The 27,964-nt window shown below is 36.1% G+C and overlaps 1 protein-coding gene across 1 annotated transcript; it reads right to left on the reverse strand.

Annotated features, from left to right (window-relative positions):
- Positions 1 to 456: 456 nt before the first annotated feature.
- Positions 457 to 27,964, reverse strand: GFPT2 (glutamine-fructose-6-phosphate transaminase 2). The gene is made up of 19 exons (XM_032238877.1): positions 27,725 to 27,964; positions 22,419 to 22,526; positions 19,870 to 19,968; positions 18,497 to 18,622; positions 17,595 to 17,653; positions 16,846 to 16,980; positions 16,162 to 16,223; positions 15,922 to 16,001; positions 15,438 to 15,555; positions 14,303 to 14,466; positions 11,954 to 12,049; positions 11,736 to 11,833; positions 10,591 to 10,711; positions 9,840 to 9,997; positions 9,360 to 9,474; positions 8,673 to 8,800; positions 7,985 to 8,152; positions 3,262 to 3,423; positions 457 to 2,337 (listed from the first exon to the last, which is right to left on the reverse strand). The coding sequence occupies exons 1-19, from the start codon at positions 27,729 to 27,731 to the stop codon at positions 2,293 to 2,295; spliced, it is 2,049 nt and encodes a 682-aa protein (XP_032094768.1). The 5' UTR covers positions 27,732 to 27,964; the 3' UTR covers positions 457 to 2,292.

Genomic DNA, 27,964 nt, shown 5'->3' on the forward strand with positions numbered 1-27,964 from the left:
ATGGATGGAAACTAATCAAGGAGAGAATCAACCTAGAACTAAGGAGAAATTTCCTGACAGAACAATTAATAATGGAACGAGTTGTCTCTAGAAGTTGGGAGTTCTCCATCAGTGGAGATTTTTAATTAGAGATTGGACAGCTATTTGTCTGAAATGGCATATAGATTCCGCAAGCAGTGGTTTGGACCAGAAGATCTCCAAGGTCCCTTCCAACTGTATTGTTCTGCTATCTCGGATCTTAATACAATGGGTTTTTAACAGATTATACATCTTGATACAATGTCTTTTTTTGCTTACAATCTGCCACTGACTCCAGACTTTAAAAATCAAATGTGACCCATTCTGCTTAGTCACAGAATATTGTAGACAGCTTTTATACATAACAGTTCTAGTAAAAAAAAATCAGATGCAACAAAATCAAGACATTTCTGTAATCAATGATTTCTTTAATTTGCATAGTGTTTTGGTTGTATGATGGTTAAGTAGAAATGTATGCACAAAATATGCAGTAAATTTATAGGGTTAAATACAACTATTCAAGAAAATATAGTCTGAGGCATGTATAATGTATTTCATCTAAACACAACAGTTTAACAAAAACACAATCAACTTTAAATGATGTTTGAGAAGTTTCCATTAACAACAGTACAGAAATATAAAAAGTCAGGTAAATGCAATAGAAATTCAGTTAAAAGTATACAATTGCCCAAAGTAAAATAGTCAATATACATGTGACTGCATTCACATTGTTTAAACCAGACTCATTCGTGGTCTTTGAACATTTCTGCTTGGCTGTCCTATAGCTGCCAACTCTGGTTTGTAAGCAGGAAGAAAAAGAGAGTTCCTGGTTTAGTTATGTTAACCAAACCACAGAATGGGATTCTACAGGTGTGAGCTACTCTGGCAGGAAGTCAGGTGAGAGTGACTGCATCATTTATTCTGGCTTAATAGATGTGTAAATGTAACAAATTAATACAAACTTAACAAGGATTCATTCCAAGCATTATCTACTAGTAGAGGTAATCCATATGCTAAATAACTTAAAAGCTATACATGTGTATATATAAATAATTTGTATTTAAAAGTAAGACAACCATTGTATGTACATGTACCCAAAAGCAAATCTTACCAATTTCAAAAGGACTTAGTTTGAGTAAACATGTATAGCATCAGGCTGTTCATAGTGTTGATTTATTCACAGTAACTCAGAAAAAAGCTATATACATATATTGCACAGTTGTAAAAAACACTATTCACTAAACATATGTAAACAACAGGTTTTTCTTTCTTTCTTTGGCAATTTGATTATTTCAGTAATGCTACAAGCAAGAGCACTTAGTAAGGTATGTAAAGGCACATTAAGCAGTTCCCCCCCCCCCAAAAAAAAAGTAAAGACATCTTTCCAAATATTTTTTACTTAACAATATGCTGGTTATTGGTTCATTACTCTCATGTTAAAAAAACTCACAGTAAAAAAAGTTATGGTTTGAAGTGAAGGGTCAGAATAATTAGAATACTTGCTTGAAACTCAAAAAAGACATTTAAACAAACCAGAGTCGATCTCTCAGACAAAAAATTACCGTGAGTTGTTCTGTAATTTCTTTCTCTACCATTTCCTAAGCATCCTATCACATAAAGGATGGGGCTGCCTGTAGCAATGGCAGGTGTGCACATGTATTTTATATTGATAGTTGTACATTTATTTCTAAAGTTGTTTGCATGTTTATTGGTCTCTTTAATAATATGTGCATTTTGTTTGTGTTTTGTGGACAAACTTTCTGGAAAGGATTGTATATGCTTTGATTCTGTTTTCTCCATTTTTTTTAAAAAACTGTACATACGGTTTTAGGATTTTTATTTATTAAAGTATGCTTTCCCTAATGATATTTTATTGAGTCTCGTTAGTTTCCCTTCTGAGAAATACATACTGAGCTTTTAGGAAAATGAGATGCTTGATCTCTGCCTTACACATAGAGAGTTCACCTTGGAAAGAAGAATGTTAACAGGAAAATTAAGGATTTGGGAAAGAAGAGCATTTATCCTGATGAATGGTATCTTTTAAAACTTTTAAATTGCACTGACAAAATTAAAAAACAAACCAGGAGTCCAAGTTTAGACATAACAAGTTGATTAAAATCACTATTTGAAAATCACTGTCAGATCATGGCTTCAAACTGCCAAGAAATAGCCATGATTGTGGTGAGTTTACCTATTGAAACCAGACTAAGTTAGGTTAAACAAAGCCTAACTTAGAATCATGAAATTATCAGGCTACATTTTATAACACAATACTTATTCTACAGTCACAGATTTAGCCAAATTTCTTGGGAAATCCACCTGAAAAAAGAAAAAAAAAGATTTTCATCATACCATAATAGAAATTATTCAATTTAAAAGGAAAATAAAATAATGACTGTATGTCTTTCCAAATTATGTAGATATTTGCCAAAACACTAACATCCTTAGGTAGCTGGCCAGTGGTAGGTTGCAGGCAGTACCCCCCGGTACGGGCGTACCAGAGCCAGCCTGAAGCACCGGATACTATTCGGGTATGGTGGTCCGGAGGGCCCACCCGCCGCCCACCCTCGCTTCTTACCATCCTTTTATGTCTTCAGCGCTTCTGCACATGCGCACAGTGCGTACACCTGCATGACGCTCCGCTGAGCAGCTGGAGCATCATGGAGGCTCGCAGAAGTGCCAAGACGCATGCATGCGATATGCGTGATGCATGTGCATCCACGTGGACGCCGGCAAGCCCGTTTCAACTGTACTGGTTGGAACAGAATCCGCAACCCACCACTGTAGCTGGCTTAGTTTGACTTCTGCATGACTCTAACTTTTCTTTGTTTCATTTCATTTGTACCATGATCCCATACTCTACATTCTTTGTCATCTTTTCATCTGTTTGTGATCTTTTTATAAGCTAAGAAAATGACAAAGTCTACAATATTCAATAGTGGTGATTCTGCAAATCACCACTGATTCTCTCATCACAATCACTGCTTGGCTCTTACTCCTATATTTTGGATAATAGGTATCACACACCAAGCAAGATGGTTAGTTCTGTCTTTACTGAAGTTTGCGGTTCAAATTAAAAGATGCCTAAATGCTAATCATTTCTTAATCTTTATAGTGACCAAAATTATTTCTAGCTAGTTATTTAAATTCTATCACATATTCTTGTTACCAATTTTGAAGAAACTAGGAAGTATCCAACTGTGCTTGCTTTAATTGGAATGACTAAATATGGAAGTAACTTACATCATATCCTCTGAGAACAGCCAGGTGGAATGAAAGCAGCTGTAGAGGGATCACACTCAAGACTCCCTGTAGACAATCAACTGTCTGTGGCAACTCAATTGTTTTGTAAGCAAATTTGGAGCTCTCCGTATCTTCTCTAGAACATAAAATAATAGGACGGCCCTAAGAAGCAAAGCAAGTAGTATGGATTAATATTAATAATTAATCAATTATTGATTATATATAGATTTGTTGTATTTTGCAAACTTTTCCAATATGTAGCAGGTTATTTTTAGTAATTTATTTATTTATTACATTTTTATGCTGCCCACCTCCCCTATAAGATTTAAATTAGGTTTTTGACTTTGTAAGTAACCCAGAGACATTAAGAGTGAGTTGGGTGGCCATGTACGTTTTAAAAAATAAATAAATGTAGCAAGAATATTAAACATTGAAAATACCATTGCATTTAAACTAAAATAATGCATACAGGTATTGATCATTTTGGCTTCAATCTAAAATGCAACATTCTAAATGCTTTAGCATCATTACTGATAAACGTTAGAACTGCAGTAACCCAATATAATATTAGATGTAGTCTACATGGTATGACAGGAATCATTACCCCGATCATCATCACTAGGTAAGGCTATTGCAAAGTGCAGTAATATCGATTAGTGATGGCAATCCTGACAGCCTCAATTGCCGTCATAACTTCAAGATTTGTGGGTTATTAATCAGAAGTGGCAAGCTCCTCAGATAAGGAGCTTGGGGTGCCACATTGGGATGGGGAAGGACGGGCAAGAGAGCTTAGAAGGCCCAGTGAAGGCCTCACAAGAGCCAAGAAGAAGATGAGTTTGCAAGCCGAAGCAATTTTCCAGAATGACTTGAGACTTTTGCTGCCAGGTTCCCCATTTACTTTGATCTTGGTATGTCATAATTTTGAGCTGCATCTGGATTGCAATTACTTGATCGTGGGGGTGCTACAACAGTTGTAACTTCAGACACTGCTTGTACATCCATTTTTTTCAGTGCTGCCATAACTTTGAACCGTGATTGAACAAATGGACATAAACCAAGGAGTGTATTACTATTATTACTATTTTAACAAATAGGAAACATTGTACTTTTTTAAAATGCCTTTTTTGTCTTCACTTGCCCCCAAGCTCTCAGCAAATTAAAAGCATGTATCTAGAAAATACAGCAAATTAAAATTATGTATAATGGGTAATATAAAAATATATTTTTGTGGGGGATTGAAAAGTACAGGGTGATATTTACATGCTCAATTTATCTAAAACTAGAGCCTGGAGAGAAAAGAGAATTCCTAGTAAATGCCACAAAAGCAAAGGCATTGCTACTGAAAGAGCAAAAAAGGAGAACTATAACATTCAAGAAATGCAACATCTCACTTTCCTTAAGAGGAATAAGTGAATTTAATGGTGGAGAGGTAGTGACTGAGATCTTCTTAACTTATAACTTTATGGAAAATATAGAGCAAATGGGAATATTTTCGCTATTTTCTCTTGTAACGCTTCTTATTTTAAAATCACTCATTCAGAACAGGTAAAATCCTCATTCAATTGGCTATTACCGTATTTTTCAGAGTATAAGATGCACCGGAGTCCAAGATGCACCAAGATTTTGAAGAGGCAAATTTAAAAAAAAAGTAGGTAGGTAGATAGAGAGGGAGAGAAAGAGAAAGAAATACAGTAGATAGGTAGGGAGAGAGAGAGACAGTAGGTAGGTTGGAAGATAGAGGGAGATAGATAGATAGATAGATAGATAGATAGATAGATAGATAGATAGATAGAAAGAAAGAAAGAAAGAAATACAGTAGATAGGTAGGGAGAGAGAGAGAGAGTAGGTAGGTACGTAGGTAGCTAGAGGGGGGGAGAGAAAAAGAAATACAGTAGGTAGGGAGGGAGGGAGAGAGAGAGAGTAGGTAGGTAGGGAGATGTTTCCATGTGTTGGAGAAGGAATGCCCCAACAGTGGAAGTCTTTAAGAAGATGTTGGATAGCCATTTGTCTGAAACGGTATAGGGTTTGCTGCCTAGGCAGGTGGTTGGACTAGAAGACCTCCAAGGTCCCTTCCAACTCTGCTATTGTATTGTATTGTATTGTATATTGTATTGAAATCGCTGATAATCTGCAGCACCTAAGACTTTGTTTCTGCTGGCACAGTACTTGATCAATGTAATTTTCATCAATCAGTTAAAGAGCTTTCCGAAAGGGGGAAAAAGTTTTTTGCACTCTGCAAACCTCGCGAAAATGGCCCCCCTTTTTTAAAGGGCATGAATAGCCTTGGGGGGAGGGGAACTTGCAGACTACTTCTTGGGGGGTGGGTGAGCCAAAAGCAAGCAAAAAAAAATGGCCCATTTTTCATGAAAACGGGTCCGTTTTTTTGTCAAAAAAATTGCATGCATAGCCTTATGGATGCTTATAGTGTGTTGCTGGGGGATGGGGGGAGAAACCGGCCTGTTTTTTTTTTTGCTCATTTCTGCCCTCCCCACCCCATAGGAGCTCTCTGAAAGCCTTCATAAGGGTATGCATGGCCATTTTGGTGAAAGGGCAGGGCTTCGGGAGGCAAAAAATGCTGAATTCAATGTATAAGACACACCCAGATTTTCAGCCTCTTTTTTGAGGAAAAAAGGTACGTCTTATACGGTATATGAAATGACAAAATATAACAGATAGGTTAGTTGACATCAAAAAGAGATTGTATCCATTATCTATGAATTAATTATTATATTAATTATTAAAAGCAGTTTTAATAGCAATTTCATTGTTTTTACTATCACAGGCATACCGTCAAGAAAACAACAAAAGCTTTTTGTCTAGTTCCAAACTCTAACACCATTGTGAAAAGAGATCGAACTAGCTTCACTTTTGTTCTTGTTTCTTTCTTTCTATTGACTTACAACAGTGGTTGTTAGGATGCCCTTTTGAGAAAAATTCTGCTGTTAGTTAAGTTCATAGAAATATCTACATAGTTACTTGCAACAATATACAAGTAGTTTACTATTGCCTTTTTGAGAATATTTTTTCAACTTTTTTGATTTAGCGAACAGCACTGAAATCCCCCGATTCTAGTTAATTAAAAATAGATGACTAAAACAATAAGAAAATAGTTTTTCCCTCTCTAATGGGGTAGTTTATATTGTTTTTATATTACAAAAGAGTGGTAGAGAATAATTAAGTATCTTATACTTCTGTTATAAAAATATAAATTTCTGGAAAAACATAGCATTAAAATAAACTACTAGCAAACTCCTTACCAGTTAAAACTAATTAGCATTTGAAGATTTTATGGATTTAAGAGGCAATAATATGTCTTCTTCAAAATATTTTTACAACATTGTCTTTTTTTCTCCCACTCTTACCTCTAAGCAGTTTACCGAGCTCTGAAGAATCAATTTCAGCTGAAAATTACATATTCCCAAATGATCTTCCAGATCATAATAGTATGACATAATTATACAGTTCTTAATATATTATTAAATTATTAGTATTGTACACATTGGGTCTCATAGTCTTAGTGACTCAAATAATTTTTATGAAATTAAAACATGTAAGAAGGCTTGATAGGATTAATTCTATACCTGAAATAGCAAACTCTGAACTCACAAACCCTCTATTTGCGTTATCTGAATTAAATTCAGCAAAAATTTACTTTGTTTGCTTTTGGAGTCAAATATTCCTAAAATTCAGACAAAACTTCAGGTCCAAAAACTTTGGCTTTTAAATCCTAAGACTGCTAAACCAGGGTTTTGCTACATGAGTAAATTTTGTACTCTATCAGATGTTTATAATTCTGCAGTGTTTAATCTCTTCCAGTTACCAGTTATATGTATAGTTCAGACCTTCGGTAATACATTTTATTTAAAATATAAAGTGTTTTCTGGGAACTAAGAAGATTTAGTTAGTGTAGTAGTACTGTTTGATCCAAGTATTCAGGTCTTTAGCGCTTCATTCTTCAAATAATCTTTCAAATTTCAAATGATGAGCTTTGTTTCAGTCTATAGATATTCCCCAATGATCTTGTTCATATACATTCAGTTAGTTTAATATTATTTTGGTCTTTGCAACTTCTCATGTAGCAAGCTTTAGAAGTCTCAGTAGACATCTTAAGAATTCTAGAATTCCTTCTTAATCATTAATAACATAACGTCTTTAACAATTCTAGAATTATTCTTTTGACATCTGTGACAGGCAAAAAAAACCCATTCCTGTTTAAAGGTAAAGGTTCCCCGCACACATATGTGCTAGTCGTTCCCAACTCTAGGGGGCGGTGGTCATCTCCGTTTCAAAGCCAAAGAGCCAGCTTTGTCCGAAGATGTCTCCATGGCCCTTTGGCCGGCACAACTAAATGCTTAAGGCACACGGAACGCTGTTACCTTCCTACCAAATATGGTTCCTATTTTTATTACTTGCACTTTTACATGCTTTCTAACTGCTAGGTTAGCAGAAGCTGGGACACGTAATGGGAGCTCACTCCATTACGAGGTGCTAGGGATTTGAACCGCGAACTGCCAACCTTTCTGATCAACAAGCTCAGCATCTTAGCCACTGAGCCATCACATGAGGTATAATCAGCATAATCAGGTATAGAATAACATGCATGTTATTCCTGCTGAAATGTTATATATAAATAATATATTTCATTAATATATATTCTTTATTTTATTCTTGCAACAAATATAAATATTCATCATAAAGATGAAATGCAAATGACAGTGTTTACCTGTCGGGCAGTGACCTGCTGTAAAGCATTCTGGCACTTGGTAAAGCAGGGATCCTTCATAATTATCATAATAACAGGCATTTGTTTATCTATAAGAGCCAATGGTCCATGCTTCAGTTCTCCAGCCATGATGCCTTCAGAATGCATATATGTAATCTCTTTAATTTTCTGCAAAGCAAATGAAAGAAAATCATGGAGGACAAAATAAAAATGCATTATGTTGGTGATAACAATCAAAACACAGATAAACACCAAAATCAGAACTGCAAAGCTGCTTTTTACATGCCCAAATTTTAATTAGTGATCATTGCTGTGATATGCAATTTTTGGAATTGCCTAGCTACTGTACATTCTAATTCTTAAATGCAAGTTAATATCAAATATTGTGCTGAGTCTAAGATGAAGAATCCCAAGTAATAATTATCCATTAAAACATTAATCATGTATTCTTTCAGTACACTTTAAAATTTATTCCATGGATTTATTCTCTCTGTATATTTCAGTTTAAGAAAGAGGTGGTGCAAAGCATCAATAGTTTTGTATAATGTGGGGCTGTAAATGTATAGGTGAACAAATAATCTGAAACACATATCAATCTTTTTACTTTCTCCAAAGCACTATTTACAAATATGTTTTATATGCTATGTTAGTTGTACTTTTGAAAAACTCAAAAGTTAAGTATTCATACCAGCGCCCCTTCCAAGCAAGTGGCATAATTATATCCGCGACCCATAACCAAAAGTGATCGTTGTTTATATAGTTCAAGCGCCAGATCATGTATTTTCTCATCCAAAGACAGTACTTCTTTAATCATCTCTGCCAACAAATTAAAACAGAATTATTTTCATTCTTGCAATACTATCAAATTTCAAAATATTTCAAAATATTAAAATTGAAAATTTAGACAGACTACATCAATTAATTTATGTCCTTTACAGTATAAAACATACTATTTTACCCTTTGATAGCACCTAATATCTGTTCATGAAATTTTACAGGGGTACAAGTTTCAACAATTGTTTATCCTGAACAGTTTTTAACCTTCACTAAAGATGAGAAAGAGTGGGGAGGGGGGCAGGCAGACAGAGATTGATTTAATTAAAAAACAGCGCTCTTAGTTTAATTCTACATAAGTGTAAAATTGCCCATCTATTAACAATACATCACACCTTCAAAGCATGATTCTATTTTATAAGAGTGAAGTACAGTTTTGTTCTCTTATCTCTTTGTCAACATAGAAATTAAAATGCAAGCAAATAATAAGAATCCTATAATGGAATACCTTTCAGAATTACAAAACTGAAAATTGATTTACAAGTTCGTGACAAGATTTTTTCCTTTTCACAACAAACTTTAATTTCCCATATGAACATACCAGGTAATGACTTTAAACTACTTATGATCTCCTGTCTTCTGTTTTGCAAGGATATCCTGTCTTCCGACATCATCAGACCAAACATTACGAGAGAAATAAACTGGCTGGTATAAGCCTAAAGATAAAAAAAAATCCTTTATTTGGTTGTATAGTGTATGATTCTAACACTATCTATTAGCATCTACTTTGATGAAACAAGTACCAAGTACAAGTACAGCCCATATCTGTGAGTATCAGATCCTGGCTCAGCCACTCATATCCATAGGTAAAGCTGCACAAGGGATACTTTGAAATCCTGGATAGTCTCTATAGTATAGATAGTATTACTATAGATAGTAATACTATAGTATTGACAGTTTCTTGCAACACAATGCTTTCTTAACAAGGAAGATACTTTATTGCTGCTCAAGGCAATATCAAGGCTATGATTTGATCTAAAAGAGATGAAGGTCAATGACAAAAAAAAAGAAAGAAACTTACCTTTGTACTTGCAACGCCAATTTCAGGTCCTGCATTGATATGTACTCCACAATCTGTATCCCTGGATATTGAACTTCCCACCGTGTTTGTAATGCCAACAGTCAAAGCTCGACGATTCTTACAATACTGTAAAGCCATCGAGGTATCAGCAGTTTCTCCTTTAACACATTATGACAATGACATCATTACTTAGATTAGAATGGCGGTCAAATTTAGAATGCTCTGATCTGCTCTATTCATCATGATACTAAACAACTTTCCTGTTTTGTGAACTTGCCAAAGTTTTATGTTTCTTGTTTTGGCTGTTTTAAATAGGAAGTAAGAATTATCTGCAAAATCTTTAAAAATGACTGCCATCCATCCGTTCAGCTTTAGTAGGAGATAAAGTATCATAGAGTATTCCTCAGGTCAGGAGAAGATTTGCATTTTAGAGTGCAAAAATAAATCTTAAATTGGTCCCAGAAATAGGAGTAATATTTTCTTTAAAATACAGGCACAGGGAACCTCAGCTTTGAAAAGCTTACATTTCAAAACTGCCAGGTGCAGTTTATGAGACACTCTGTAGAAAGCCCATTATACCAATAATAAAAGTCAACGTGAATTATAATAACATCATCTTTCTCTTGTAATGTAAATACAATTAAAAGCTTGCAATCAGGAATCTTGGTATAAATTAAGGTAATAATATATACCAAAAAGCATGTTTGTCAAATTACCAATATCTTCCAAATTAAAATGCAAAGCAATTTACCTGACTGGCTGATAAAAAAGCATACATCATCTCGAAACACAGGGGTATTCCGATCCAGAAAATCACTAGCCAGTTCCACCATGACAGGTAGCTCAGTCAGTTCTTCCAATACTTGTCGTGTCTGAATAAACATAAAAACAATACAACTGGCTTTAATTCTTTTTTTGACATCATGTGAGATTAGTATATTAGCTGAGTGAAGCAAAATTAATTGGTTTTATATAGGAATAATGCAAAATATTGCTTTAATTCACACTAAAAGCTTCAATGTGAATCAGACTGAGTCCAGGTTGGCAAAGGAGTGAGATAAGGTTGTATACACTCTGCTTACTTATTCAGTCTATATGCTGAATATATTCCTCGGGTTATGACAACAATTGGGATCAATAGTAAAAAAAAAAAAATACAGCACAGACCAGCATTTGATAGAACAGCCTTGAAGGCATTATATATTCAGGATGCGGCTGTACCTACAAAGATCAAAATCATGCAGGTTTGTAACAGTTTGTGGAAACAATATTTGCACTTTGAAGAAGCAGGATGGTAAGAGTTTCAACACTTTTGAACTCTAATGAAGGAGAAGACTCCTAAGAATACCACAGGTAGCCAAGAAAACAAACAAAAAGATAATCAAATCAAGCTAGAGTTTTCACTCAAGATACAAATGGCCAGGTTCAAATTATCATACTTGTGGCACATTATGCAAAGACATAGTTCTCTGGAGACATTTACAATGAGGGTTCCATGGTGCTTTCTGAGCTTGGTTCAGAACCCTAACCCTAATCCAAACTACAGTGCTAAACTAGCTTAGATGTTATCTAGTTTAGGTAATGAAATGACTTCAACCCTGAGTTACCTATATTATCTTTTATGAAGTTTTCAATGCTGGAAAAGATGGAATGAAAGAGAAAGAGGGTAACAAATAACAGGTGGATGGATTCAATTGCACTGGTGATATAATTATGTACTATACGAAAATCTGAAGGACCAAGCTGGAATCAACATCAACCCAATCAAAGAGTCATAGTTCTATTATTAATACCACTCCAAAAGCTTGCTCTTTTAAAACATAGAAAACTGCTATAAATATACTATGAAGAAATTAATTACATATGTTTTCATTTGTTGAAATAATTTAAACTTACAGCCACAGCAGCATGATAACTGGTTCCACATCCAATAATTATTAATCGACGGCATCTTCTGATTTCTTTCAAGTGATCTTTTAAGCCACCTAAAACAACTATAATTTCCAAAAAAAAAAAAAAAAACCAGAAATGATATAAAGACTTTAGTTCCGGGCAAGTTCCTATCAGACATGAATGGTAACATTAAGGGAGATTAGAATTTTCCTCGCATTTACCTTTGTTGGTTTCAAAGTTCACTCGTCCTCTCATAGTATTGAATACAGATTCTGGTTGTTCAAATATTTCCTTCTGCATGAAAGCACTGAAATTCCCTGTTGTTGTCATTTGAATAAAAATGGTCTGTTAATGTTACTATTTAATCAAGGATGGTATTTACAGCAAAATAACCTGTGACTGAATAGCAGTTTCAGTCACAAGCCAAATTGCTTACACTTGGTTAAAGAAATGCCTATTCCCATATGATGTGACCATGACAAAAGTCTTCCTTGGGCCCTTTTTGGCTATTACATTACCAAACAAAGTATGTACTTCCAAGGATTAGATTTTTACTAACATTTAATTTTCAGGACTAGTTAAGTTTTTTCCTCCTCATTATAATGATATATGTAGATCAGATAAGGAATCTTCTTAAAAGCATATTCAACTTACAACCTTAATAGAACCTGGAATTTCCATTATATATCATGACAGTTGTAAGTCAAAATAACCATGTGACCAACCATATTTTGTGTTATATATTTTGTGGCAGTCGTAAATGTCAGTTTACAGCAAAAAAGAGAGCCATAAATCATGGCCATGTAACTGTGGGACACTGCAAACAGCCCTAAATATAGGCAAATTGCTGAATACCTAAAATACAATCATTCTGCAGTGGGGGTAGGTCTGTTGGAACTTCAAATACAGATCATAAGTACCTTTTGGAGGATTCATTGTAATTTCACTGCAGACTCACTAAGTGACTGATGATAAGTCAAGGACTATCTATACCACTATCATGGTTTACCTCGTTTTGTGGCATTTCAAAATGATACTGTTTATATTTAGATGTGAGGTTGTATGTATAAAAAAGGTCTGATAAAATACCGTACAGCTTTTTTTTAGTTTTATAATAGCAGTACATAAACTATATTGCTGGTCCTATAAATGCCCAATGCCAGATAGGTAGAATATAAGTGGTTTCAATGTTTATTTGTTTATATTTATATACTATTCAACCCCAACAGATTCCAGATGATATACAGAAACTGTTGTGGCCTGTTGGCTTCCAGCAGCCAAATCAGAGGAGGCAGCAATATATGAGTTAGGGCCAGCATCAAGGCAATCTGAGAGCTCCGAGGGGGAAGAGGGAATGGAGCTGGCAGCGAGAGAGACAGAGGTGGAGCCTGAGCTGTCCATCAGTCCTGATGTAGTGTCAACAGCCCCCAGGTCTGGAGTGGCTGATGAGGAAGAGGAAGAACAGCTGGATCCAGTGCCTGATCTATGGATCCACAGAAGGCAGAGAAGAGGGGAGCAGTGGAAAAATATGGGCCGGTCCTTGGGACGGAAGAGTCACCGCTGCTAGCGAAGCCTCACCCTAGCTCTAGGGATAAAAAGCTGGGGGCAGAGATGAATAGGTGTGGCAGACAACTATTCATCTCCCTGCCAGAGAGATTTGTTATCCTGCTGTGAGAAAGAGGCTTTTTGCGGGAGCTGCTGATTCTCTTAATAAAGGAAACATTTAGTTAACCACAGAGGGTTTTCCGTGTTTGGGAGCCAGGATAGAACAGAAGCCTTAAAAACTTTACAACTGATATTAACACGAAACAGTACCTAAATCAGGGGTGTCAAATTCCCAGCCCATGGGCCAGATGCGTCATGCACTGCCCATGCCCACATACAGTTTAGCGAAGGGGGGAAAAGTTGCAATACATCATGTGATGACGCCGTGACGATGCGAGTTTGACACCCCTGACCTAGATGGTCTTCCAGAACAACTCCCTATGGAAGAATGTCCATGAAATCTCTCAAGCCCTTCCAAAAATGGAAAGGGTGGAGGCAAAGCATATTTCCAGAAGGAGTGAATTCTACAGTTGGGGATATCTCCAAAAAGTCCACTCTTCTAACTTCTCACACCCTCATGTAGATAAAATCCTTCTAGATTGCTCTAGACAGGTTGAACATGTTGCAGATGCTAGATCAGTGTTTCTCAACCTTGGCAACTTGAAGACGTCTGGACTTCAACTCCCAGAATTCCCCAGACAGCATTTGCTGGCTGGGGAATTCTATGAGTTGAAGTCCAGACGTCTTCAAGTTGCCAAGGTTGAGAAACACTGTGCTAGATGTTAACTTATTATGATTTGATAAATTTATTTGCCATCTATCTCGCTATGAGGCTATCGGACATTATAGGTCATAAGTAGCATTTCCAATACTTTCCCCCAATCAGTACCTTCTTTTTTTGTGGCTAGGTCTGTATCTGAACATCTGAATTCAGATGCAGACTTAGCCACAAAAACACATGGAAACATCTGAACACATAGAAAAAGATTAAGTTGATACTAGGAAAGCTGTTCCGCTGGGCTTACCCTTCATGATCTGCTGCAGCTCCATTTTCAAAGTTTGAATGGCTCGAGATGGGTCGTCAGTAGCAGCACGTTTTAGCCGATGAATGGAAAGCTTTCCATCAGCCACTGCTGCAATGTCATCATCTTCCAGAAAAATAACTCTGTTGGTGTGCTCAATTATGGCACTGCAAAAAAACAAAAACAAAAATCCAGGTAAGGTGTGAACTTTCAAGTGCAACAAAGCTTTGTTCTACGGGTGTACATAATAGCAATAGCAATAGCAGTTAGACTTATATACCGCTTCATAGGGCTTTCAGCCCTCTCTAAGAGGTTTACAGAGTCAGCATATCGCCCCCACAGTCTGGGTCCTCATTTCACCCACTCGGAAGGATGGAAGGCTGAGTCAACCTTGAGCAGGTGAGATTAGAACCGCTGAACTGCAGATAACAGTCAGCTGAAGTGGCCTGCAGTACTGCACCCTAACCACTGCGCCACCTCGGCTCATAAAATTTATAGCTACATAAGAGCTATAAATAACCAGAAATATGAATTATGCATCATCCAGTTCTTGACAGCAGCACATCCATGTCAGGTCATAGATCACCCACACAAACTAAAAAAAATCTGGAATCTGCATACAGGTACTAGGAACAATTGGTATTCTTTTGATATTATTGACATTGCATCCCAAACTGTACTATATATGACCACACTGAACACACTTTTATGAATTACCATTTAGATTCAGAACCAAAGGCTATTTCTCCTTGCATATGAGCCAGAAGCAGTTCACCAGTTTTTCCAGAATTATTTTGCACACTGGCTAACTAAGAATCAGGATCCAGGGCTATACAAAGCAGCTTTAAAAAAGCAGCTTGACAAATTCAATCGGTTTGAGCTAAGGACCCCCTCCTCAAACAATGAAATGTCCTTATCATACAGAAGAGTGAGTAGCGCTGCTTTGAAGGTTTTCTCTAGTTGTCTGCATTTGCAGGCATGGACAGGACATCCTTTGGAAATGTCAAAAGAGCAGCTGGGGAAAATTGCTGAAGCAGCTAATTTCAGCCTCACAGAATATGCAGCTATTTCATTGTTTCACTTGGGCTCACGTGCTTTGCACAATCCTGCTAAAGCTACACATCATTATGTCTGTTACCTTGCATCTGAAGCAAAGAAAAATTCAACCGCTTTATCACCCACAGCATGAAGGCAGGTTGAACTGTCCAGTCTTTTCATTTTAGTTTTGCATATGTTCTTTACGTTTTCTATATTACCTATCAATGAAAAAGCATGCAAATGTAACATCTTTAAATCAGCAGTGAGTACTCAAATTCATCAGAGTTGAAATCAAATTATTGAACTTCATGAAATTATATTAGAATCATTACTATCTCATTAAAAATTACTAAGAAAATGAGGCAAGAATGTTATGCATACACACCATTGTAATTTCAATACATAAATATAACATTTGGCAGAATTTTGAAGTAAGGGTTTATTTAATATAGTTAATATTTTTAGTACCATAGATTTTTAGTTAATGGACTGATAAGAAAGATTTCTGGCCAATATAACACGTCCCTTCTTCTCCATAACCTTCCCGAAATACAGGGAGGGTGATAGTATTTATAATAACTTACATGTCCGATATAAAATGGGAATTTGTTCTGTGGAGAGCTTAGATTCACTACGAACTCCAATAAGTAGAGGACTCCCCCTCCTGTCAAGTGATAAAACAACAATGAAAGTGGTTATGTTCATTTTAAGAAATACATTCTGATATTTTTGCTTCAATGAAGGATCTAAATCTTGGGTGTAAGCTTTGTGCTGATATCTATTTATCAAACATCATAGCCCAATTTATAGTTTTATTTACTTACCTGGTAGCAACAGCTTCCCCTGGATAATGGATACTTTTGAATACCAGTGCAAATGCACCTTCCTACGTAAGAAGAACATCAATATTAAAAAAGGAATGAATGGGATGCACATCAAAATTATTTAAAGAATAAGATAAAATATTAGTCAAAATTCCCTTTTCATATCTTTCGTGATCCCTAATAAGGCAGTAAATTTTTAAAAAGTAGCAAATATACATCATTCACTGACGACAATGTTGGCATCTACATAGGAGGGCGATATCCAATTAACTCCATCAGATATATTTCTAATAATGAACAAATTAGCTTCCTGATTGTCAGTGGGAAGGCTTGTATTTTTAATCCATGTCCAGCTGTAGAATCCATATACTGAGCTTTATTAGGTGATTATTTACAGGCTGCGGCCTGACCCTTGGTATCAGATTGATAATTCTTCAGGAAAACAAAGATAGATTCTAGGAATGCATCTGGATTTCTATTTGGGTTTGTGTCTCCTTTTTTACCTATGCTCTGGACAAGTAGATGTTTTTGTAGAAAAGAAAATATAGCAAGGTATTTTGAAAAGGCTCATCTCTTTTTAAAACACACCCAACAACCTCATTTGGTTAAACTCATTAGGTGAAAGATAATTCAATATTATGTAAACATTACTGATACTAGGAAATAAGAGAATCTCCCACTCACCAGCTGCTGGATGACTCTCTCCACCAGGACAGAAAAACTCATGTCTTCAGTTTCTTTATTGTCAAATACATATTTGATCAATTTTGGAATGGTTTCAGTATCTGTTTCAGATTCAAATTCATAACCTTTGGTCTCCTAGAATGTTTTAAACAAAATGTTAGATTCGAGTTTCTTACCTCAGGCTGTTTTCATTCATATGTAATAGCGTCAAGAGACATCTAAGATCTTGATCACTATTGGCTCTAGTTCCCATTCTCCAGGATGATCACATTTGCAAGCTAGATTTTATTTAGGTTTCATTGATTAGGACTTTATTAAACATGCCATGGAAACAGCATGAAATTAACGTTGCCTCATAACAGTATAGAATCACAAGATTAATTCCAGCCAGAAACAACACTGTCTTATTCTCTAGCTCAGTGTTAGCCATTTTAACATCTGGGTTGGGGGATTCTGGGATCTGAACTCCACACATCTTAAAGTTGCCAAGTTTGAGAAATGCTGCTCGAGTTGCCCCGTGCTAACACTGGAATCACATAGGAAGGGAAAGGAAAAAGCTGTAACAAAGCACTCTCTTTCATAAGAGGGTACTGAATCTGGAACTCATCATCTGGCATTAATTCTAATGATGGGCAAGGACAGATCTCTCTAAAGAACTGAAGCTTTACTTCTACACATAAAAATAACTCCAGTCACACAGTTTGGGGTGACACAATTTTACAATATGTGTTAGATTACTGTCAGCTTACCAAAAACTTCCGTAGGTCTTTGTAATTTGTAATGATTCCATTATGGATAACAACAAATTCTGAAAAGAATATATATGGAAATAAATAAGTAGGTAAGAGCAAACAATGAGACCTTAATTCAAAAAGTGGGTTGAAGCTGGTTATTTATTAAATTGGCACTAGTAAAGTGTTCTGTAGAATTCTAGTTTTTTGTTCTTTCATCAATGAATGGCCAGCTTGGTCTATGTCAAAGAGACTGACAATGAACAGCCAGTTCCAGAGTTGCCAGATGAACTACTCAGCCGCTGTAAGGAGAGTTGGCTGCACCATCCAGTAACCAGGCGACCTAGCTGTCTCCTGTCTTATAAAATGAGTCTGAACTTCTACCCGCTCCCAGTCCAAGGGCTTGTCATGCAATGAGCAGAGCAAAGGCATTCTACAAAGCTCCTTGCTCTTCCAAATGAGAAACGTTTGGCTGCTTTGGATTTGGGACTGTCTCATGGCAAGGTTGCTTGACTTTGGGTGGTTGATTTTTCTAGTGTGCATGTCTGTGTGTGTATGCGCATTTGCACTCAAATTTCCTTTGCTGCTCATTTGCTTCAGAAACTTCTGCATAAAGTTTGCAACCACCTTCCGGTATTTGTGAGTGCTTAGCTTGAGATAAAGCCCAATGGATATCAAGTAATATTACTATCCCAATAAAGTTTTGGTTTAAAAATCAGAGAATATTGGTTGTTTGGAAGAATATGGTTTGGAGAATATTGGATACTCTAATACCAGCAGATTCAGGTTCTTGTCTTTCATGTGTAAATATTACATGTGCAAAATTACTTTCTGAATCACCTATCTCATTTAACATACACTAATACGTGATGGTGGTTAGTGGGTTTCTGTTTAACCCCCCCCCCCAAAAAAATACTTACCATTATTTTTATCTGATCGTTGGGGATGACTGTTGATAGCATTTGGTGCTCCGTGAGTAGCCCACCGAGTGTGAGCGATGCCAAAATGTGTCTCAAAATCTGCTTTTAAATCCAAGCCTTCTTGCTCTGTACAGGACAAATGTATAATAATTTATATTCAAGATGATAGGCAATTCTAAATTTCCAGCTTTTCAATAATAGTTAGTGGCTATAAAGGGTTTTTTTTTTTTACATTGCAACCATAACTGAACCCAGAATTACAATTGTAAGTCATTGTGGTAGTTAAGTAGGTACTATGCAATCATGCACAATTTTCTGACCCTTTTTGTGATGGTCATTAAACACTGTGGCCATTAAGCACACACAGTGGTTGTTAAGCAAATCCATTTTATCCAATGGGCGGGTTTTGCCAGACACCATAAGTAAATGCCAGAAACTGGTAAAAAGGGATAAAAAATGTTGTCACGTTACCACAGGACATTACAAATGGCTCTTGAACTGGTTGTCAAGCATCTAAAATGCAATCATGTGATCATGGTCTGTGAATGTGTACAGTTCTTAGAACTTTACATGCATAAAAGTATGTTCTAATAATATCACAGTAAACCCATTCTATGCAGAAATCATCATACACAAACACACACACAGTTAATTTCTCAGTACAAAATATATCACTTCCAACACTGAGCAAATTCAAAATCCAGATGAAAATGTCTAACACTCCATGGGAGTCAGCAATCATTATTTGATTTATTTATATTTTAATGAAATAATTTGCTTTAAAGACTTTTTTTTATTAAATTAGAGCCAAAAATGATTTAATGTTTTGTTAATGACATACATAACTTGCCTTGTTTGTTTTTTCTTATGATTTAGGTGTGACTTCTGTTACAGTTAATTAGATCTCAAATGAAAATAGGATTTACATCATTCTCGTGTAATAACTGGTAGATTTAACTTCACAAAGTAGAAAATATATTTCCATCTGTCTTTCCTAGGATATTCTTACTCCTATCAGAGGTTTAGACTCAACATGACATTGAAATATTAATGAAAGGCTTGACTTGTATGATGTACCTATTGCATGTACATATAATTCATATTAAATATTACTCCACAATCTCATATAGTGTTATAACTGCCTTTATATACACATGAATAAAACTTATAGAAAAAAGGTAGTAAAATGTTCAGAAATCATTTGATAGTAAAATGTAGAATTAAGACAGATGAAATTTTTGTTTAAGAAAGTGTAATTGTAATCCTGTCAACTGGAGATTGAGTCAAAGTACTTATTAGTACTATTAGTAGTACTTCTAAATGATATATTAAAGATTGGCCATACATATACCAAAATGCAGTTTTATACTTACTTTGCAATTCCTCTTCAAGAGCCTTTACTTTTCCTCTTTTTTTCACCAATTTGATGTACCGTTCTTTATCTTTATTATTGTTCCCATCAATTGCAACACCTGTGATATAGAGTGTATCTTATTGTATACTGTTTCTGATTATTTAACTTACTGTACACATTTGCTTAAACAGAATATCAGGATTTCTTTTTCAGTAGAGATATTTTGATTGATTTATATTTTAATGAGAGGATTTGTCTTGAAAATCCTTTTATAAAAAGATAACCATAAAAGTATTTAACATTTTGCTGAGGCTTCAAAACTTGCCTCACCTGTTTTTCCTTTTATATCTGATTACAATTTCTATTGATTGATCACGCAAGTCAGTCTTGACTCATAGCATATTTATTATGTTTAATCAAGTCATTTTCCATTTTAGTCACCACATCTGGTTTTTCTCCATAACGATCTATTTCTAACCTGTTCTTTCAAGTCTCATCTCATCACTACCACAGCTGAGGCTGTCCATCTTGCTCCTACTCTTCTTTCTTTCCTTCCATTTTCCCCAGCATTACAATCTTTTTCACAGAACTGGGTCTTTGCATAATACATCAGAAATAGGATAGTCTAATCATTTGCACTTCTAGTGAAAGCACTAGGTTGATTTATTTGATGATTCATCAGTTTGTTTTCTTGGCTGTCTACAGTATTGTCTAACACCCAAGTTCTAAAGTGTCTGTATTCTTTCTATCCTGTTCCTTTTTATCCTTTTTCTTCAAGCCTAACTTCCACTTTCGTGGAGGATCATGGGGAATGTCAAGGCTTGCATATCATGGCATTTGAATCTTTTCCAAGGTTTTCATCGCTACTCTACCAAATGCATTTCATGACTGCTTGTTCCTTTAGTGTTGATCCAAATATATCCTAAATAATTGATAATTCTAAAGCTGGTTGCCCTACCTATTGCCATTTATAATCTTCTTCATATTTAATTTTAGGCCCAATTTTTTTTTCATTGTGCTCATTGACCTTATTACTAGGTTACATTTTTGCCTTTCAGGGTAGTCATCAACCTAGCACAAATTATGTTTCTTCATCCAGTTTTAAAACCATACTCATATTCTTCCAATCCAGCTTTCTTCAATATGATATCAGCGTCCCAAGTAATTCACTCATTGAAAGCAGAACTCCAATACAAATAGATTCCTCAAAGAACAATTTATTGGACACATCATATTGTCACCACTGGTGAAAACAGATTCTGAAAGTTCCCGCGATTTTCACCTAATTAAAAAGTGAAATTTCTCCCTTCCCCCAAGTCATTGGTCACATTGTCCAATAGTGGTGATGGCAGGTTGCCTGGTTACTCCACTCCTCCTCTTCTCAGCCACCTGTTGGAATGACCTTGGTTCCCACAAGATTTTTTTTTTATTTTGACGGCAAAACCAAGCTATCTAATTTTTCTCCTCTCTTTCTCTCCTTCTGCCTTGTGGCAACCATGAAGCCTCAAAGATGGGCTCAGCCAGGTTCACTTATTTATTTAGAATAAATAAAGGAGAGTGCAACCCTGTCACACACTCCTTTGCCAACTTAGGCCCAGTCTATTTCCTTACTGTGGTTTCCTGGCTTGTGTATAAATTGACACAACCTGTTTTAAGTGATCCTATAGGTTAAAGTTATTACAAAATAAATAAAAAAACTCTATTTAAGATTGTCTTGTAAGTTTATTTGTAACTCATGCCAATGGTTCAACAGTATATTTTTAAACATTGACCAAGAACCAAATATATCTCACAAAATGAAACAAACATTGATTTGTCTGTTACAAGTCTCTGATTGCCTTAATTATAAACTCCTGCAGGAAGAAAAAAGTGAAAGCGCATGCAATTCATCGTAAAAATTATTCAGAAATCTGACTCAGTGTGACACAAACACATATCATGTAAGCTTTCACTTCCTCAATTATTAAAATAATATTAAATGAAGTTAGAATTCTTTCTATGGAAAAGGACGGAACTGACTCATCTTCCTTACAGTGGGCTTCACGCATTGAAATAATACATGGCTTGTTTTTAACACTGTTAAATAAGCCACAAGAAGTTCACACATCACATTAAACCGCAAGCTACAGTATCTAAGCCAGTGATGGCAAACCTATGACATGTGTGCAAGAAGTGGCACATAAAGCCACTTCTTGCACACCTGGGCAAGTGTGCGCTGCTGCCAGCTGTTCTTCCAGGTTCCGACACACATAGTAATCTTCCAAGACCAGCTGGCCAAGGCACATACCAGAACCCGGAAGAGTAGCCAGCTGCCATGCACATGCACATTGGCCAGCTGCTCTCTTCCGGGTTCTAGTGCTCCAGCGCATGTGCATGCATTCCAGTTTCAGCACTCGATGCCGAAAAAGTTACTCATCACTGATCTAAGCCATTGTGACTGAGTTAATTACAATATAGGAAGCCTGTCAATATCTAATCTATTCAGAGACTACTTCTAACATGTTTTTCGAAAAGCAATAGAAGCAATATAAGACAATTGTCAATGTCCATGTGAGACATTTTACATACCTGCAGAATCATACCCTCTGTATTCTAGTCTTTGCAGTCCTTTTATTAGTGTTTCAAATATCTCTTTCCTTGTCCGGGGCACTTTGTAGTTCAAATAAGCAAAAATACCTGTTGAAAAGAGGGCAGTGAAGAAAAAAATCAAGAAATGCCAATATTTTGCCATTCATAACTTAATATGATTCTGTCTTGCCCCATTATCCAAGTTTATAGTACAAGTATTTCTCGACTTATGACCCCATTTGACTCCCAAATTTCTATAGCAAAGCAAAAAAGTTGGGTTTTGACCCATTTTACAATTTTCTTGCTGCACTTGTTGAATGAATCACTATTTACTTTTACTCTTTTACTAATCAGATGTTGAGCTACAGATAGATGGCAATATATATTATCTAGCACCATAAAGTTGTACTTTTGGAACCACAGTTAAATATAGGATTACTGTTTGTAGAATAGAGAAGGAAAATGCAATACATTTTAAAAATGAAATCCTTTGTAAGAGGAAAGAGGAAGCAAAATAGTTACAAGGAAACTGAATTATAGCTAGAGATGAATCCACTCAGCATACTGTCTTCATCATGGAAAACAGATTTCTTGGTGAGGAGGTGAACTGTAACATAGTGAGCAATGCATAATTTGCCCCTAACTTGGCATCTCCTAGATTAGCTTGGATTAAAACACTTAAGATTCCTAATCAGTTAGACAATACCTGAGAAATTCTGAGACTTTCAGTCCATACATATCTGAAAGACAACTTATTTGAAGAAGCATCACTACATACCCAAACAACAAAGATAAGGGCTGCTGATCTTACTTCTTTGAATTAAATATACAAATAAAGAACATAAAAGGATCCTAGCTTAATTCTGGTTAAATAAGCATTGACATTCTTGTGGAATTTCCCCACTCAGGAAACTTTTCTTTACCAACCAGTTGCATTCCTGAAAAAGGAATCAAGAGCTTCGAAGTCTTTTTAGGATATTAAAGGGGAAATCTCAAAACAAAGGTTAGCTTGTGTAACTTCTAGCTAAACTCCCTGCTTGAACTATTTTATTTTTTTAAGTGTCACAGTAAAGGTGCTTCATTCATTTATGGAGACTAAGATCTTTTCCTGTGCCATTATTTCTGTCCAATCATTTTAAAACACCTCTATCCATTTTGGTTTTTATCAAGCCCAATGATTAGGTCTTCTGTAAGCAGAAATACTTAAAGCCTTTTCTTATCTCTTGAATGAAAATAACATGCGGAAGAGAAAAGATTATGAGGTCAAAGGGGAAGTGGTCTAGTTAACAATAGAAGTTTATTGACTGGGTAATGTTTGTACTACTTGTTATTCATGTTTGTGCATTTGCCATACCTTATTTATTCCACAATAAAATGATGTCTATTTATACTGCCACAAGGATTTTTAGAATGTTTTCTAGCCTGAACATTTATTAAAAACTTTATATATTTTAAAAGTGTCTAATTTTAAGTGTTTTTAATGGTAATATTATCGCTTATAAAAATAATAGCGCTTAAAGGTGCTTAAAACTAGACAAAAATATCAATTTCCAAATAAAATTGCAAGAATATAAAAAATAATCCTTTGTGTTAGGGGAATAAATAGGGTATTTTCAACTATGATTGACATTTGTACCTTTTACTTCCAGTAAGAAAAAATGCAAAATATGATACAGAAGTTTATTCCTTGTGAATTTAGAATTTGGGCTGTTCAGGTTCAATTTTTTTAATCTCTTGGAACTTCAGGTTGATTTATTGTACAATCCAAGCTATTTCTAAACCAGCCTGAACAGCACTAAAACAAGAGAGGCCCATCTGTTTATAGAAGGAAGAAAATGAGAAGGGGGATGCTATTGGTCACACCTACTATTGAACCATGGAGTTAAGAATCTATAAGTCCTGTGATCTGAACTTTAACTTTGTGTTGGATTTGTGGCCTTTATATTTTGAAAATGAACAGTCAGTGGGTTAATAGGAGGTATGATGGGATGTATATGTTGAAACTAAATTTTCTTTCCTCAAGCTTACATAACTGTAATATATTCCTTGGCAGTCTAGACTACTGCTATCATTTTCAATGAAAAGTCTCTAGTGCCCTCTGAGTCTCTTTGTATGCTTCAATAGGAGCATTGCTAGAATTCAGTATAAACAAGAAATCTTTACCGAGCTCAGCACACTGACTCCATTATGGATAAGTCCCTCAAAAAGGCCTTTCCTGGAGTGACCAAAGCAGAAAAATATTGCCTCAAATGAGGACTTTGTTAGATCTTTTATATGCGTATGTATACACGTATGTATATATGTGCACATCTGACTGTCTTTTGAGGGTATAAACTACTGATTTATAAATACTGAGAATGTGCAAAAATGTTAGTATTTTAAATATTGCCCTGGAAAAATAGAAAATTACTTGAGCTGATTCCGTTAGAAAATTGTTAACAGTCCTAGCCCCAGGAGTTTTTGTTGGACTGGGGCAACTTTTCTGTTGTGATTCATGCCAGCAAACAGGATTTAATAAGTTTTACTAGACGTTTCCTAATAAATTTGTGAAATATTAACTATAATCTAGAGTTGTCCAGATCAGTTCTCGGCTAAATTCTGACTTAGGGTTTGTAAATCTGTTTTTGGGAAGGCAGAGTATAATAGCTGTTCTCATGCAGTTAATTAGTCAAATTCCTCAAGCGCCAAATGTGAAATGTACCTATTGATTATCTTTAGGCACGTGGCAGAAAATTATCCTTTAAAACAGCTGTAAGACATCATAAAAAGAATCCATCCCAATCATAATTGATCAAGAAGGCTTTTTCTTCAAAAGCATACAAAGTTGGAAATGGATAGCCATGCTGAGCACCTTGAACTTTTGGAGGAAGTTCAGGACATAAACTTAATAAATAATGTAAGTACTGTTGGATTCCTATCAGCTATGCCCACTAGTTATTGTAGCTGGGAATAATAACATTAAAGGGCAATCACATTTAGGGATCATGTTGATGTGGAATTCTGGAATGGTAGCTCCAAAACATCTAGAGATCTTTTGGGTGAAGAAGATTGTACCAGCATTAGACATTAAGGTGTTTTTTTTTTTGCTTAACTGAGCACTATAGTTCTAATGTGCTAGAAATCCCTCCAGTTAAAATAATGTACTGACTTAGAAACCTAAGCTTTTTTCTCAAGGACCTCACAGGTAAGTTTATTAAACTCACATGGAGTAAGAGATTGGCACAAAAAAGGTCAGTCTGGCTTATTATTTATGATGCTAATTGCATACACAACTAGATTGCTATGTATAACAACATATGAAAAGGTGAAACATCAGACATATTTTACATTTTTTACATAGCTTTTGTTTGGGTGGAGATATTTTAAAGAGATTCTCATCCCAAAGTAGGAAGCTTCCCTTCATCACTTCCAGCAACATTTTTGGAACAGAGTTCTGATTTATATCTTATTTTACCTCACCAAAATTTTCTACAACATCAATAATGGAAAGTGCTTTGTAATCACACCAAACCCTTGACCTAGTATTCTGACTCAGCCATACAATCTCTTGATCAGCATTTGTTTGAGCAGTGGAACATCCCTATTTCAGAGTTAAAGCACAGATCACTTTAGATGAAGTGATTTCAGTATGTTTGTTGATAGGTCTTAAATGAGTAACCAAAGGTAACACAAGATATTCCTTATCAGCTTAAGCACAATAAACTAATTATGAACAATTTAGATGAACCAGGTTTTCTGAAACAATCTTTTAGAACTCGAAGTCATTACTTGCTTACCTTGCAAAGAAAATACATTAACTGTCTGGAAGGAAGCTGATTTCCTGTTCTAATATACAAATTTAAAACAAGTTTCATTTGATTTTTCTCAATTCAAAACCTTATTTATGGTTCAGTTGTATAATCCATACCTACTGTAAACAATCCCTTTTATTATATTTATGGACACTGGTCCCGTTTTTCTCTATATTATGCCACTGTCATAGCTGTGCTTAAAAGTGCATGAAAAGATAGGCATTGCAAGGAATTGCGACACAAATCCGACACCCACACTTCCTATCCCAGATTAACAAATGCATAGGAACTGCAAATGGGGAAGACTTTATCCACATTTATAGAAACCTCAGCCTGTGCATGTGTAGTTCAAACACCTTTTTCAAATTTTAAAAGGACTTATACTGTTGTTTCTGGTGAAATGCAGTTTGAGCAATGATGTGCAAAAGTTCACTTTTTCAGCCTGAGGACCTATTTGCCATCAATACACTGCAGTCCAGGAAGGAAACTGCATACTTGAACTGTCCCAACAAGCAATACTGTCCCAATAATTCCTGAAACTAAACTCTCCCTGTTGTAGCTTTACTTCCTTGTTGTGAGCAAGAATCATTTTAAATGTGTACTTTGCTGATGATTCAGTACAAAGCATTTTTAAAAAGTAGAAATATTCTCCAAGTATATCATGCACTAAATAAATAATTCATTCCCCAAGTAGTATTCCCCAAGTATGGAACTTGGAGTAGGAAAATTTAAAAAGAACTGTGAATGAAAATTAAGCAGCTAGCAAATAAATAAATAAATAATCCTGAAGGAGCACTTCTGCTTGTCAACATTCGCTTTTATTTAAAGATTGATCCTGCTAATAATCAGAGGTTAGATTTTCTATAGTATCCATTGCCTCAGAGCCAAAGGCTAGAAGAAAGCAGCTCCTTTTTGCCCCGACTTGCTTTCATGCCTTCACCCTGCCTCTCTCCTCTTGAGAAGATGCATCAACCCAATGAGCCATGGGGCAAAACTTGAGTTTGACTTAAAACTACTGTTCTCCATCCAAAACTAAAGGAAGGAGGCGGATGCTGGAGGAGCAAAGCTAAGCAAGCACATGGTCAGGTCGTCCCATTCCAATGGCCACCAGCGGGAAGGAGGGGCAGTGGAAGAAGAAGAAAGGAAAACGAGAAGGGAATAGAGATGGCTTATAAACAATTCTCCTCCGGTGCTTTTTATGGGCGGTGGAGGAAGAGCGTTGGAGGGGATAAAGCATTCAGCTTCCATTTCTTTTCCGACCACCGGGCAAAACACAGCAGTGTTTCCCCCTAAGGAAGAAGGATTAATCTTACTACTCGATCTTACTACTGCGGAGCTTTTACATGGCAGGCATTCCTCCTCTCCTTCTCCCTCTCACCCCCCCCCCGAACAACTGCACCCCTGCTTTGGGCCCATATATGCAACCCCCTTCTGCCGTTCGAACTGCGCGGAGAAGCTGGCAAGCAGCCAACTCCGCTCCCTCCCCTTCCCTCCCTCCTTCCCTCACTCACTCACCGCACATGGTTAGTCTCTGACCGCTCACCGAGCCCCGTTCTGTCGCTGGGAAGCTTGGAACCCCGCTCACCTCCCTGTCACCTCCTCTTTCTCCTTCGCCTGCCTCTTTATAACGTGTCTTGGATCAACCCCCTTGGGTGGTGGTTCATTGGCTGAGCGCGGGAGCGCGGGGAGATGGGGCGGGTGATGGTGGGGAAGCTGCTTCCCAGCTTCTTGTTTGCTCCAGCCGTCACCCTGACT

Source organism: Thamnophis elegans, chromosome 2, assembly GCF_009769535.1.
Source record: "Thamnophis elegans isolate rThaEle1 chromosome 2, rThaEle1.pri, whole genome shotgun sequence".
Classification (NCBI taxonomy): domain Eukaryota; kingdom Metazoa; phylum Chordata; class Lepidosauria; order Squamata; family Colubridae; genus Thamnophis; species Thamnophis elegans.